Source organism: Podarcis vaucheri (genome assembly GCF_965113315.1).
Source record: "Podarcis vaucheri genome assembly, chromosome: 4".
Classification (NCBI taxonomy): domain Eukaryota; kingdom Metazoa; phylum Chordata; class Lepidosauria; order Squamata; family Lacertidae; genus Podarcis; species Podarcis vaucheri.
The window spans coordinates 75,710,278-75,725,968 of NC_138762.1; the positions used below are offsets into that span (position 1 = coordinate 75,710,278).

Here is a 15,691-nt window from a genome sequence, read left to right on the forward strand (position 1 = left end):
TATCCAGGGCCTATGTGTCATGTTCACTCATGTTTCTACTGTATGGATACATGGACCAAGGGATCATTTTGTTTCCCCAAATGCGGAAACGGGGCCTGAATAGAACTGTGCTCAGTGCATACCATGTGTATGTGTGACCTTAGCAAGTATAGTAGCTCTGATGTACACACAAAACATATGCAAGATTCCTTGTTGAAACAGAAGGGCTAACTCCATATTTGTTGTGCATGTGGAACTGTCATCTCCACCCAAGTGACTAGAGAAGTCTGAATTGGCCGCAGCTGCATATGTCATTCTGAAGACCACACATCCAGTTGCGGCATAAGGGAGTTTGCAGCATATCACTGTCTCCTGATAAAAGGATGGTGACCCTTAAAAGGAGTCTATACCCTTTAGTGTCATCAACCTAAGTTAGAAAGACTGCAGGACGATCATAATGTCTGTTCAGGCTTGAAAGAGCAATTTCTTCACAGTAGATTTACCACTTTCAGTAAATATTATTTGCACAATCATATAGCCAGCTTGAGAAACAGAGCTCAGAGACAACGCAGGGCATTGGCTATAGATGTTTAGTAGAAATAGAAACTTTTCCTGTGCTTGCCATTGTTCCATTCCTATGTCTCTAATGGGGAAAAAAATAATTAAAAACAGCAAGGGGGAAGCATTTTTAAGGGGGATCAGTTAACCACTCTGCTGATTCTCACCTTTAAGAGTCATTGAGTACCTAGACTGGCATTAGGAGAGCAGCACAGGGCTGTGAATTCAGTATTTTCCTTGCAGTGTCCTGATCTATCCTTGAGAAACAAGCTGGTTCAAGAAGACGGAATCAGTATGTGTGTCTGTACAACTCCAGCTGAGTGTATTAGGGCTGTGTGCTTCCCCCAGAAATCTTATTCAGGACCCAATCCATGAAATGGAACTCAAAGTGACTTACAAAAATGAACTCGAAAAATTAGTATAAAGACAAGTATAAAACAACCTAAAATTGATAAGTAAGAGAGAGATATATAAAAACAAATTCAGCTGCACCCCACCCCATCCAAAGATAAAAGACTAGAGAGATGCTACTGCATCTTATTCTTGCAGGGGGGTGACAGCATGAGAAAGCCAATTCAGAGTGCTTTCATCCATTGTTCTTGAATCATCCTTAATGTGGATATGACCTTCAATCCTAATTCTTATCTAGGAATTTTGAAGATGGAACCTTGAGAGTCTATATTACCAGCTAAGCCACACTAATACCTTTTAGCTGGGGTTTTGCTTTTTTTTGGCAGACGTTCTCTGTAGGTCTGACTGCTTAAGGCACTCAGTTGTGGCTTGTGGCGGTGTTTTCAATGCCATTTCTCACTGAGTATTCAGCCCTTGACGTAACAGTGAAACAGAGAAAGAAAGTTCAACAGGTTTGAGCCACTGGGAATTGAGGTTATTTTGATGGCTCTGTCAGAAGCATGTGTACTATATACTCCTTCTTTATGTCACTGCAAACATGATGTTTGCTCTTTATTTTATGTGCTTTTGGTTTACCCGCTAGAGCAGTTAATGCTTGAAACAAGCAGACAGTTGAATGTGTACCGTGTCTTGGAAACTTGAGGAGGATGCACTTTCTGATTCACATCTACTGTGGGTGGTGGCTTGGGTGTGCTACTGTTCCGCCTGTATTTGCTGCAGTAAACATGGAGCCATGATTCTATAAACAGGAGATGCATATCACCATAGACTTGGTGGACATGTGTCATAGAAACATCTGTGAACCCAGTCTGCCATATCAAATCTAAAGCGTGATTCCACTGTTATTTCCAACATAGGCAACAGCTGGAAGGAGCATCCATGTTAATTCCCATTGAATACCCAATGATGATGGTGACCCACCCATTTGGCTGGGTTCCTTTAGCTACTCTGGGTGGCTTACAGCATATCTAAAAACATAACAAAAACATCAAGTGTTAAAAACTTCCCGATACAGGGCTGCCTGGAAACACTGGGTGCATGTTATTGCAGCAGATTCACAGCAGTGTATTCAAAATGGACAACCCCCTTAAAAAACAAGCAAACATTCAAAACACCATTGTTTGGGTGCCTGAGATATCAAATAATGGTAAAGAACATTCTGACTGAGGATGAAAGAAGAGTCAGTAATAGAATGTTTCAAGTTGATGGAGCTGTCTTGAGGGATGTGGAAAGTTCTTTTGCTTAGAAGAGAATGATATTTGAGATTTGTGAGGGTCTGCATTTCAAATACTAATTCCAAGAAAGATACTGGTTATATACTTTTTTGCTACAGACCACTAGCTACCTTTACAGATGTGAAAGCTTTGAACCTAAGGCTTTTGTACAACTGCTGAGCTACACAACTGGGATTACTTGAAACAACTATGATGTCTGAAACCACTTGTGCATAACGAAAAAACTGGAACAGAAAGGGCTATGTAGAGGTCCCAGGAATTTACTTTAGAATGCAGGTCATCTTTAGGAGTATCTCCTAAAAACTACAGACCACATGAAGACATTATAACGATCTCTATCCTGGAAATCCATGCTCTTATTAGTTTTAGCAAGGAGTGGGAACCCTCCCACCAAACTATATTAACAAGAAATGGGGGAAAGCCCCCTAAAAGCCAACTAATAAATAAAAAAATAAGAAAGAACATAATCTCCCAGAGTCCTTGGGTAGGAATACAAATTTGCTCATGGTTCTTCCTGGTATATGAATGGATTTGGTCAGGTGGGACTGTCTGGATTATTTTCAAAGGTGGAACTTTATGCGACTCCCCAGTGATTAGATTTCAAACAGTCCTTCCTAGAAGAAGAGATGTGATTTTTAAACTTTGAAGTATTGCTTCAAATGGGAATAGAATGTCTGCATTATTGCCTTTTGATTAAACGTGGTTTCCAGAGCAACAAGTACAAATCAGTGTATTTTCTGCTAGGAGTACTAATCTTTTCAACGCTGCTGGTTATGCTACATTTTAGGCTGATATATAGCAATGTAGGTAACAATTTGTTTTTTGCTGTTCTAGAGTTTCTAAATTCCTGGGTTATGCCAAATCAACAACTTCATCACATAATCATAGCTGCAGCTTCCAAGTTCTTGCTGTGAATTTTGCCCACACTGAGGTGGACCTGCCCAAAGAGATGAAAACAAAAGAAAGGCAGGAACCCCCCATTATTCAGGGACTCTTAAGCGCACGTTTAACTTGACTTAATATGACCAAGCCCATCCTTTTGTTAGTGAAACTTCATATGCTGATGACCCCAAGCCAGAGCTATTTGTCCTGAAGGCTCTATGGCCTTTCTGTTTACTGGATCTGGAAACTGAGCCAGAACTCTGAAAACTTCTCTGAAGTTGTTGACGAGATAACTGACTCTGAAGCTGGGAGGAGAACCCCAGAACTTTCAGTCTCTCTGAGGAGCTCTCCCTGGTCCTGCAGAACCTGAGTCCATTACCCATAACATTTGCCTATTGCCAGCACCTGCCAACTGCTACTGGTTGAGTGCAACTGAAGGTCAGTGCCTATAAGGTGTGGTATAGTGCCTCATGGATTCCTCTTAAGCTGGCCAGAATAGGACCCTATTTTGGCTAAACTGAAAAGCTTATTGGTTGCTTTCTGGCTCAGTTAAGGGACAAAGTAAATGTGGACCATCACAGTTATTTTGTGAGGGACAAAATAGGCAAAGTTATAGCTTTAATAATTACATTAATAATTGATAGTGAACTTAATAATTAAGTAACCAACTTTTAGTATAATTCTTACCATGAGAAGTTTGTCCGATGAAAGTTTAATTGAACCAACTTCTCTTGGTAAGAACTGTAATAAAAGTTAGTCGATCATATATTGCCTTGTTTATTGGTAGAATATCTGTTCTGAAGGGCCACCAAAACGGCAATACAACTCTGTACTAAGGGCTATTTTACATAAACATTTAAAGTGTTTATTTTATAAATGTTGATTTTTCCTCCCCACATCTAGGCTTTGGCTCACCTTCATTTAATAGAATACATTGGAGAACAGACAGCTTTATTAATAAAGGTACCATTTATAATAACATCTTACAGTGCAGAAATGGAGAAACCTCTTTGTTGCATATATACAAAGTATTATATTATTAAACTACAGTGTACATTCTGATGCCAGGGATACAAAGAGGATGCCTTGGGCTCTTTTATGTGTTACATTGCGTGGACAGGCAGATTCCTCCCAACTGCAGGCAACGCCCAAGTGGAACAATGACTCAAGACAACATGCTATGGGATTAAAATTGGCCACAACTTTATTAAGTTTCAAATGTAGGGAGACCTTGGCTCAGGCATTGGGCGTTTATCCTTCCCAGTCCCCAGCCGGGGATCTGGGAGACTTCAGGGTTATCCAGAATGTGTGGGGATTGGGCTGGCTCTGGAGAACATACAGTGGTGCCTCGCAAGACGAAAATAATTCATTCTGCGAGTCTTTTCGTCTTGCGATGTTTTTCGTCTTGCCGAGCATGGTCCGTCGCAACTGCGCCTCTTCAAGCGGCTTTAAGAAAAAAGCGCAAGACGTTTTCGTCTTGTGAAGCAAGCCCATAGGGAAATTCGTCTAGCGAAGCAACGCAAAACTGAAAAACCCTTTCGTCTAGCGAGTTTTTCGTCTTGCGAGGCATTCGTCTTGCGGGGCACCACTGTATGTTCAAGCAGAGAACCCGCCCCCCATTTTGCCGCAATGGGAGAGCAATGACAACCTCTCGGCGTATGGCCAATGCCTCCCCTCAAGACGCCTTTAATGGGGAACCCTGGGATCACCGTTGCAGGGGGGGCGTGGGTCACCGCTTCACGCCCCCCCATTTAGGAAGATAGATTAAAGGATTTCACCCAAGGCCTGAAACCACCAAAGTTGTGACGTTTTGCTACGGGGAAGGCAAAACCTGCCGATGTAGGAAAATTCCTTTCCGGCCCTTCAACAGCGACCCTGACGTAGCAGTGCCTGCCTACCCGTGGAGAAGAGGTTTACCTGCAAAAGAAGACTTAACTGAGGGAGGGGAGGGTGGGAGAAGCTCTGGAGCTGACTGCCGCTTTGCAGGTAAGATTCACCTTCTGTTGTGTGGGCAGGACGGTCCCTCCCCTTACCTGGCCAATCCTCTGGCAATGCCTCCCTAGGTGGGATTGGGTGATTGGCTGAGGTAGGCAGAGACCTCCAGGTATCCAGCCTGGGGAGGATGAAGCCAGCCCAAACTACCAGGAGTCACACTGGGATCCGGGGGGCTGCGCATGACCACGCAAAAGGCGCCCCCCATTTGATGTGGGAAGCGGTCATTTCTTCTATCTGACCCTGGATGCAACAAAATTATGAAGACCTTCAGCAGTGAAATAATGGATTTCCCCCTTTTGGATATGTGGTGTAAAGCAAGCTCATTACAAAGAGATACAGACTGTTTCCTATCACAGATTATATTAGCGGTATTTAGCACTAGGAGACTGTGCAGAGAGCCAATGTTCGAGTCTGCACTGTTGGGAATCCAATGCATCCTGTGTCACAACTCAGAGGGCACCTGTCCTTTGAAAACCCAAACACACCCCTTCTGCTCCTTGGTTTGCTGTCAGATAACCTGCCCTCTTCAAGAGAGGGTGAGAGAGCAAGGAGAAGCATCAACCTTAACCAGACCTTTTCTTCTCCATCTTGTTGGTGCTGTAGATGGAACCCAGAAGGAAATGTCTGCACAACAGCAAGGTGGAAGACTTGGGGCTGCCCCCCCTTCCCTGAAACAGGAGCTCACATTGACTTTAGATTCACTTAGGGAGAGCTGTTAAGACCTTGATCAGAGGTGGGGAACTTAGGACCTACAGGCTTCATTAGGCCTGCCATGTCTCCCTGTATGGCCCATGAGGCCATTATGGCCACACCTTACCCAACTGCCTTCAGGTGTGGGGCTGTTAAAGTTGCGGTAGCACCTGCAACTCCCCTTGTTAAGGTGCTTTGAAGGCCTAACTACCCAACTATTGTTGGGTCTTCAAAGTGCAGTGCAGGGCTCTATGCAAGCACTGATGATGAGCTGATTGTTGGTGCTTGAAGTGAGCCCAACACATCCATCATCACTTGCCTGTTGGGGCTTCGGAGACCAGCCTTGATAATCAACAGGAATTGTCTGGGTCCACCAGGAACTTCCTAGTGCAGCTGAAGGGACTGGAAGATGTCACTTGAATTCAAAGTCCTTCCTTGAGCCCTTTAAATCTAAGTCACTACCCCTGGCAACAGAAGAAGAAGAAATCTCCATTTATAAGCTGGAATTTCCCCCTCTCTCCAGAGGAGGTAGTTTAGTCAGACAATTATTATACTGTTTTTACTTTTTTATGCACTTGGAGGTCACATCTGTTTTTAAAGCATTAGGGTTGATTTATGTGGGAAATGTGCACAATTTTGGCTTTAGTTAAAAAAGAGAAACCAATGTGGCAATTTTGGCCACAAAATAATAGCTTTCAGGGCAAAGGGGACTCTAAATTTCTTTCTTCTTTCTTTCTTTCTTTCTTTCTTTCTTTCTTTCTTTCTTTCTTTCTTTCTTTCTTTCTATACCAGGTGGTCCCTGAAGACCAACGCTTGACAGTTGCAATCATTTTAGTGCTCTGGGTCTCTGCCCTGGCATCATCCCTCATTGATAATATTCCATTCACTGCTACAATGGTAAGTTGCATTTTCTTCTGTTAAGGGGCTGAAGGGGAGAGAAGTACAAAAACATAAGTGTATACCTGGGCCAGTGAAGGTTTCCTTCCAGTTCTCACAAATATGAGTTTACAAAAGCCTCTTTGTTACCAAGGGGTCCCTTTTGATAATGCGTTGGGATGCCAGATTTAAAAGTTATGGTACAATAAAAAGAAAAGTGTTTGAGATTCAAGCTTTGGTGTCTTTCTTTTCTTGACTACCTTGAAAAACTGTATCCCACACCATGCAATTTCACCTGCAGACTTCCAGTACTTTTAATTATACTCTTTTAAACTTGGGCTAAAGGTCAGAAATTCCAGTGTTAGTGTGACACAGTTATTCAGCAATAACAATAACAAGAAACAGATATTCCAAATCTGAAATGTAATGAAGAAAATGAAGAAATAAGGTGTTGCATCCAATGGTTTCCCTCAGCTGGTAAGGCTCCCTTCAGAAGAACAGGGAAGGGAGCAATTTTCAATGAATCCTCCTTCCCCTTGCAACCTCCCCATACCCTAAATCTGTTTCAGAACAGATTTCAGACAAAGTGGAGGGCAACAAGAATTGCTGAAAATTGCTTCCTTCCCCATTCTGCTGGTGGAAACCTTATTGTCAGCTGAGCAATGTGGCTGGATACAGCTCAAGTGTTTTTTTGAAAGATTGATTAAAAACATGGTGGAAATGGAGCAAAAACTCAGGGTCAATGTCCATTGCAATGCTAGTTTGGTTAAAACAACAACATGGTGAATTAGAATTAGGAGAACCATCACTCCGATCATCACCAGTTTTTCAGAGCACATCAAAGCAGTGGTGCTGTTATGGAAGGATTTGGGGGCGCAAAAGTCCAGGACCTCATTTTGCAGGGCGAGCAGTAGCACCCCCAGATGCAACCAGGGTGGCCTGCCACGTTTTGAAGTATATGAAGTAATACACACAGCCTTCTAACACAGAGGGTCCCATAAGACCATGAAGTCCCCAGGACCATGAAGTTCAGAGTCTAAAATTAACTACCGGTACCTGAAGCACTGCATCAGTCAGGGAATGACAGATAAGCAAAGCATAAAGATTGTTGTAAATACAAAGGAAAAGCAGTATAAAGTCACAGATAGGTAGCCGTGTTGGTCTGCCATAGTCAAAATAAAAAAAATCCTTCCAGTAGCACCTTAAAGACCAACTAAGTTAGTTCTTGGTATGAGCTTTCGTGTGCATCTGAAGAAGTGTGCATGCACACGAAAGCTCATACCAAGAACTAACTTAGTTGGTCTTTAAGGTGCTACTGGAAGGAATTTTTTTATTTTAGTATAAAGTCAGACGAAGAAATCGATGGCTACAAGTATTCAAGATTTATTTAAGACATGCCTATGCCACAAAGGGAGAATCTAGTGTTGGAGATGGTAAACATGCCAGGTGGGAGACAAAAAGTCAAACGAAAGAAACATGAGATTATTCCTATATTTCCACTTAAAGGAATGGGGTTGCTATTCCAGATCCGGCTAACATATGATGCCTTCCAGTGTGTAGGGAATGAAGGGTGCTGCTGCATTTGAGGATCATGGCTACAGTGGAAATCATAAGCCAAATATTTTTGGATTATGCTCACTGCCTCTTTTAAACATTTCCATGGATATAGCTGAAGCAATTGTTGGATCTTTTATTGGTAACCCAATTGGTTTTAGTATCCAGTACCACTAGTGAATTAAGAGCTTTTGCAGTGGAAAGATCTATCTAGTGATTCCTTCAGCACCAAATCAGAACTAATATGGTTCTTATATGATTAATCAGATTATGTTCTAATATGAACATAGCCACATTCAACTCTTCTTGATAAAGCTGCCTTTTCTGTTTACAGGTTTACAGTTGGCATTTTAAACTAGGATAAGCATGATAAATCCCACAATATGTGCTTTCAATTTAATGAATGTTTTCTGATATTTTCCACTGTATTTTTTTTTAAACTGGAAAGGCTCTAAACCAGGTTCCAACATCTAAATTATTCATTTAAAATATAAATGAAATATGATTTTCTTAGCTTGATTAACTTAATAGTTGGGAAGTTCTGCCCTCATAATATTACACGACAACACTTTATTTTCAACATTGTCTGCATTTTAATAAACCATTATTAAACTAGGCCGCATATATTGAAACACCTGTTTACATTTTATTACTAGGGTCCATAAATTCATTTATGTTAAATCACTGTTTAGGTCTTTCCTCCTAATGCAATGTATTGAACCATTGTACCAATTTAGCCATGCCCAATGTGTTTTCTGCAAAAACTGGGTTTGGGTAAAAGGGCGATTGATACAATGGGGTGTTTGTTGTTCTCATTAATGTGGGTGGTTGTTGTTTTAAAAATGTATGCCTTGCCTTATGCCAAATAGGTGCAAGCTCTAAAATGTTAGCTGACAACCCAAAAAGCAATTACAGTTAAAAAGTTTTGTTCAGCTCAGAACTTTAGGGCTGCAGGAATGGTGGTTGACTGTTAGGATTCACCCACCTATCAAAGCAGGCAACTGGTGGTTTACAAGTGTGGGTGGACTTGCCCACCTGACAAAGCTGGCCCACAGGGATGGTGGAGATAAGAATCTGGCCTGGCAACTGGATCCCATTCCCACTGCTGGTGTATGAGGATAGATTGATGGGCAAGTGATATAGCATGCTTGAGATCTTTGCCATGTGTGGCAGAGTACAAGGAGTCATATAATCATCCCTTGGATCAGAAGACCAACACTTCTTTGGACTATGCAACCTCTTTTCCTATTCCTGTGTTTGCATGTGCAGTACCCCTTTGTGCATTTCTAGTTTAGTACTAAATCATGTTCAGGACAAGGCTACCTTCCTGATGCCGATTACAGCTCTATTTCACTTAGTGACACAGACGAAATTGTGACATGGAGGCAGTATCGCTGTGGATTTTGTATTGCTTTTAAATGTAGGAAACTGCGTTAGAGGGCAGCTATAACTTCATAATGCAGAATTTGAACAGTGCTGTTTCCGTTGCTTGCAGAAGGAGGGGGATTAAAGGCTAACAGTGACTAGCATTGCATTGAGAAGTCAGACACATAATTGCAGTGTTGGATACGTAGTTAGAGAAGTCAGCCTTAAGGACCCTAAGCCTAGTGCCTCAGAGAAAATCAATTTTTCAGATAAACAGAGATTGATCAACTGATACGGAAAGTCTTCCAAGAGCAAGCTATAAACAATAAGACACATGGAGAGAGAGAGAGAAAAAAAGACACATTTGAAAACAGAATGGCCATAGTAAATTAGTTTTCTTCCTCCTCCCCCATTGTGTAGGCCCAGTTATTGTATAAACCCTATCATCAATGAGCAGGAGGCATATAGCATTCCTAGGGCATTTCCTGTGACAGGAAGCATCCATGATCCCCACTGTTGCACTTCCAACAGCTTTAACCTCCAGTGCAGACCCTAATTTGGACTGTCTTCTTTATATACCTTAGCCATGATAGGATATCCTGCTTGCTTTCTACTCAAATGTTAAACCTGAGTCTACACGAGGAGCCCTTCTTTTTAGTGCAGTCTCTTTTGTGCTAGTATTTGCTGAGGGACTATTGGTCTCAGGGCGGAGGAAGGGGAGTGCGGTGGGGGCGGGCCACCCCACGTGTCACCAGTGAGGGGGGTGACAAAATGCCCGGCGGCACTCACTGGCCTGAGCCACGAATCTCTCCTGGCAGTGACGCGGTGGCTTGGGCACCCGCAGGCTCCGCGCTGCCCCAAACAGTCCACCCACCGCCTCCCCCCAGCTGTAGGGCGGCTGAGTGGGAGGAGGCAGGCAGACCCCTTGGATGCCCTGCGGAGCGTCCTGCCCCGGCTGGCCCCGCCCCTGGGCACAGGGCAAGCACGCCGCCCCAGGCGCCCAATCGGCTTGCTCCACCGCTTAAATGCTCAGTCCATGAAAAAATACTAACCATAGGATAAAATGTTCCCCACTTTCCTGTCAGGATCAAGGATTCAAACATAGCCTTTCTTAAAGTTATGGTGTTTTGTTAGCATTTGGACCAGGGTGAAAATTCATTTGCATTTGGGATCCTCCCAGAATTTCCATAAAAGAAGCCTACCATGATTTTTCCCTGAATGTTTGACCCAATGCAAACAGAAACACCATCACTTAAAAAAAAAAAAGGAACAGAAAGTCTCTACTTGATTGTGCTGTAACTGGCCATCAGGTGTGATCGATGTATAATAATTTTGTTTATTTAATGTATATAAATCCCTTGCAATCATCATGTGATCTCAGGGCAAATCATAACAATTTAAAATACAATACCAATAAGGACAAAACAAGTAAAATATAACTATATAGAGTGGAGTAGTAAGTCATTTGTAAAATACTACATTAGTATGGAATATTTTAAACAATATTTACCACTTATTGCCTACAGATTCCTGTACTTCTCGACCTCAGTCAGGATCCTGACGTGAACCTACCTGTGAAGCCCCTAATCTTTTCACTGGCTATGGGTGCCTGTCTTGGAGGTAAGCTTTGATGTCAGGCTGTGATCCTGTACAGAGGTGATTCTACCGTCTTATCCCACATCCTGATGGACTTGAGATAGCCTGGGAGAAGGAGGGGTGGAAAGATGATTGTGTGTTTGTATGTTTCCTGGTTTGTTTGTTTCCTTGTTTGTTTACATTTCCCCTCACATTCAAAACAATGGGAGACAAAGAGGTGGGAGAAACGTAGCCATGCTCAGAAACGTGTCTAAAGCTATTCCCACTGCACAACGGAAATTTTACCCTGCACACAGCATGTGTCCTCCTCAGATTTGCTCCAGAGGGTTCGGTGAACTCTTAGAACAGATTTAGGGAACATGTGTAAGGGGGGAGTTGAGTTCCATTGCACAAGTGTAAATCCTTGCACTGAAAGAGCACATTAGTTGGATACCACCCTGTGTGGATATGATGGACACAGAGTTCTTTGGAAAATGCCACCTCCAGTGTGAATGTTTCTTTCTTTGACAAAACAAAAGAGGAGCTGCATAAGCCAGATTGGGACTGTGGTATGGGACAGGTGTACTTCGGCTGACTGTGATTTCTGAGGTTGGGCGCAGCCGACCTTTATCTGCCAGGGGTTAACCAGAGTGAGGCCTGCTCTTCTCCAGTCTGCTCCGAAGTCCCACCCACTCACCTTGGTCTTGATTGACCCATAATTCAAAAGCAAGCCAGCAGAAAAGCCTGCCAATCGGAGCAGCCAGCGCATAGATTCCCCAACTCCTTCCCTCCTGACCCTAGCATTGCTCCTGGGCAAACTGGAAACCACTGCACTGGGCCGCAACAGCCAGCCACCCCGTTAAGCAGCCATTTCCAACAAGCATTTCCCTATGAAGATGTGACTTATCCCCAGAGGCCAATTGAATAAACCCTGAGCAAGGAAGGGTGTAATTTTTCGAATTAAACTTAAACCCGCGAAAAGCTTTTGACCTGTTTGGTTTGTAGGATCTCACTGCTTGCTGGGCCACAGCTTTAGAGTAAGTGGATTTACATCCTGCCTGATTTTGTTATTCGAGCAATCCCAAAAAAGGAGCGTTGTGGGTTTGAGTTCATTTGCAATTTAGAAGAACAATATAGAAGAGCCATCTGGTTGCTTTTTAATTCATCTTTGTGCTGATTATTCCCTTTCATATTCCATGAATATTGGCTATGAATAAGTTAGAACAGAAAAACTTGCAAGGACAAAACACATAAGAAGCTTCCCCCCCTGCCGCTCTCCAAGTAAGAAGTAAAACAGTGAGCTAACTGCTGCTTTTAGAAGAAAGAATAATTACTATTACGTTGAGTGAGTTTAATGAAACATTCTGAAATGTTTTTGAATTATTTTGTCCCTCCCCCCAATACAAAAGAGCAACATCTCACTCAATGTTTCATTCACCATTCATTCATTTGAAATCAAATAGGACCACCAATTTTCACTGAAATATTCTTTCTTCAGAGTTCAGTGTAGGGATGTTGGAGGAATCTGTTGAAAGTAGATTTATTTATTTTACACTTACATGCCACCTGATTGTAATAAAACCTCCAAGCAGTTTACAAAATAAACATTAAAACAGTCAACTAAAACAGCTGAAAATGGGCATTTAAAAAAACATTCAAAAGATAATTAAAATAAACAGTAAGCAAAAACACATGCCAGCATTCTACATGTCAGTTTAGGCTTGCCTAAACAAAAATGTTTTGAGCTAAGGTGCCTGTCTAATGTCAATAGGCAAGGTGTTACAAAGTTTAACTGATGCAACAGTAAAATATTGATTTCTTACAACTGTGGAATACGTTCTGCAGATCAGTGTGGTTGGGGTAAGGTGATCTCACAAGTAAACTGGTCCCAATTAATAATAACCACATTGAACTTGTCCTGAAAACAAACTGGCTGCCAGACCAGTGAAGATTTCTGAGCAGAGATATTATATGGTGGCAGCATACCATAAAATATACAGTATATTCTAAATTGTTATCTGGTGATATTAGTTTAGTGGTATAAATAGGTATGTACTATGTGCTCTTTTCTCCTGTACCTTTATTTGCTTCATAACATTTTTGCCTACACTGTTGTAGGTAAGCAAGCAGATCTGAGCAGCCATTTTAAAGATTCCCTTCCTCTCAGCTCTGCTCAGTCAGTCCCTGCTAACTGTTTTCCTCACAGCTTCCTTCTCCTGACACCTCAGTCAGTGCCTGTGCATTATCACATCAGGAGGTTGGGCACTTGTGTATATTATTATTATTATTATTATTATTTCCTCCATGCCTAGTCTTACTTTGTGGAAATGTTGATGGAAAAACAGATTCTCTCTGGGCTCATTTTTCTAGCACTTGTGCCAAACAGGCAGCTGCATTCCAGAAGTGAGTTTACTCCTCAGGGAGGCATGCATTAAATATGCCGGGTGCTAAATGTGAAATAGTTCCCTTCATAAACAAAATGTCCCTCCATTAATAAAGTGGTCAACAATGTGGCCTCGTCCATGGAATAAATATCTGGACCAGTTAATACCTTTTTCTTCTATATTTCTGTTTCCTAGCTCCTCTGGAGTTGCTAGTTTATAAATTCCTTCTTCTTAGCCCCTTCCCACTGGTTATATGTGTTTGTACATATTAAAATTTACATTTACTCAAATTTATAGTTGCTATGGTTTAGGGTGAGTAGTTGCATTTTAAAAGCAGTCTATTCCTAGTAGGTAAGGAAAGATTAAGCCACATTTTATCTGCTGGGCTGTGCCTGGTAAGGAGAAAGGCTGGTAAGGCCATCATCTCCTGCAGCAGTGGGAAACTTCTGGTCCATGGGCTAAATTAATCTCACGAGGCTGTTTTCCCCAAGCCACACCCATCTGATGTCATATGTAATGCCCGTCAGCAACCTTTTACTGCAGCCAATGAGGCTAACTCTCAGCATAGCTGTCAACTTACAGATTTGAAAATAAGGGACCAGCAGCCTCAGAAATAAGGGACCAGCAGCCTCAGAAATAAGGGATCAGCAGCCAAAATAAGGGATTTTCAGAGCACAGGTATGTTCGACTTCTGAGCTCCTCCGAGCCAAAGGCAGAAAGCCCAGCCAGCAGCCAAACGAAGCCTCAAGCGGTGGTTCCCACAGCGCAGCAACCCGGCAAAGGGGATGCAGGAAGGAAAACCACTGTCACCTCTACGCTGGGAAGTGCTGAGCAGAGGCGAGTCCCCAGGCAACACGGCCGATTTGATCGGCACAAGGCATGCAAGCTCCACCCCCCAGTTGTTCTTAGACTCCTTACTGGGTGAGCAACGCAGCCAAGCAACACAGTTGGAGCCTCCCTCCTTCCTGGCCGGCAGGGAGGGAGGGAGAGGAGCTGCTTCCTTTGAAACCCGGGAAATTTAAGGGACATCATCAATAAGGGACAGCAGCGGGACACGGCGCTGGGATAAGGGACTTTCCCACCAAATAAGGGACGGTTGACAGCTATGACCCTCAGTGCCGCTCAGCTGAAGTTGTCACCTGATGTTATAATGGCATCAAGTGAGTAGCAAGTAGGTGACCACTCCCACCTGTCACATTTGGCCTGCAGCAGGGGGGAGTGACAGCTATCTCGTGCCTGATCTTCTAGTTGTTTATGGGGCGTAATAAAGCTTCAGAAGAACCATCATCCCATCTATTGCATCTCACCTTTTACAAAATAAACGTTCTTGCAAAAATCCCCCTATGTTTTCCCCAAAGCCATTAAGTTTCCAGTGCATTTGAAAGGTTGCTGAAAAGTCTGTCCTGGATTTTCCATCCCTCAGGAAAGTGAGAATGAAATACTTGTGCCAGAGTTGGCAATTGCTTTTACGAATTTTGCTATACTTCACAGCTACAGAGATATAATACATATTTTGCATATTTATTCACAGAATAAGGAAAGAATTTTGTTGATGTCAGCATTACACTCTGTTCCCAGGCTCATATCAACCAGTTTGTCTTGGTTTTTTCAAATATATATATTTGAAAAATCTGACTTTCTAGATTCTCTGTGCCTGCTTAAATCCTGCCAATAAAACATCCATCAAAGGATCTGTGTTTGCACTGAATGTCTCTCTCCCTGTTTCTGTAGTGGTACTTAAGCTAACATCACAAGTCTCCTTTTGTAACCTATCTTGCTCTTCCTTTATTCTCAATTTTTGCCTAAAAATGAAACTTTATGGTCCAGTGCTTGGCTGGTGCCTATTCAGTAGAACTCTTCAAACCTCTCTTACATGTTTACTGCCTCTGTCTTTTAACATTCCCCTACCATCTGAATATAAGGATTCCTTGTTTGCATCTGTGCTTTCTCATCCATTTTTCAAGGTACTCCCATTTACCTAATGGTGCTCTGCCCATGTTTTAAAATTTAATTTGGTCCTTATTTAATGTCCATCCTTTTTACCTATCAGTTATTCTTTCAGTTCGAGGTATAACCTTGTTCTTGCCTCTCTACCTCAAGAAGCCACTCATCATCTCAACAATAATTTGCTTCCAGTTTGGCCAACCTGTTATCTGCTTTGAAGGCCATAGTGCATCTGGGATCTAG

At 42.5% G+C, this 15,691-nt stretch overlaps 1 protein-coding gene across 3 annotated transcripts in view; it reads left to right on the plus strand.

The window, feature by feature from the left end:
• Nucleotides 1-15,691, plus strand: part of OCA2 (OCA2 melanosomal transmembrane protein) — a 161,886-nt gene that overhangs the window by 109,970 nt on the left and 36,225 nt on the right. For all 3 annotated transcript variants that reach the window (XM_082220070.1, XM_082220072.1, XM_082220071.1), the window contains exons 20-22: nucleotides 3,969-4,028; nucleotides 6,543-6,647; nucleotides 11,072-11,165. In XM_082220070.1, the coding sequence (XP_082076196.1) occupies nucleotides 3,969-4,028; nucleotides 6,543-6,647; nucleotides 11,072-11,165 (259 nt within the window). The remainder of the gene's footprint in view (nucleotides 1-3,968; nucleotides 4,029-6,542; nucleotides 6,648-11,071; nucleotides 11,166-15,691) is intronic.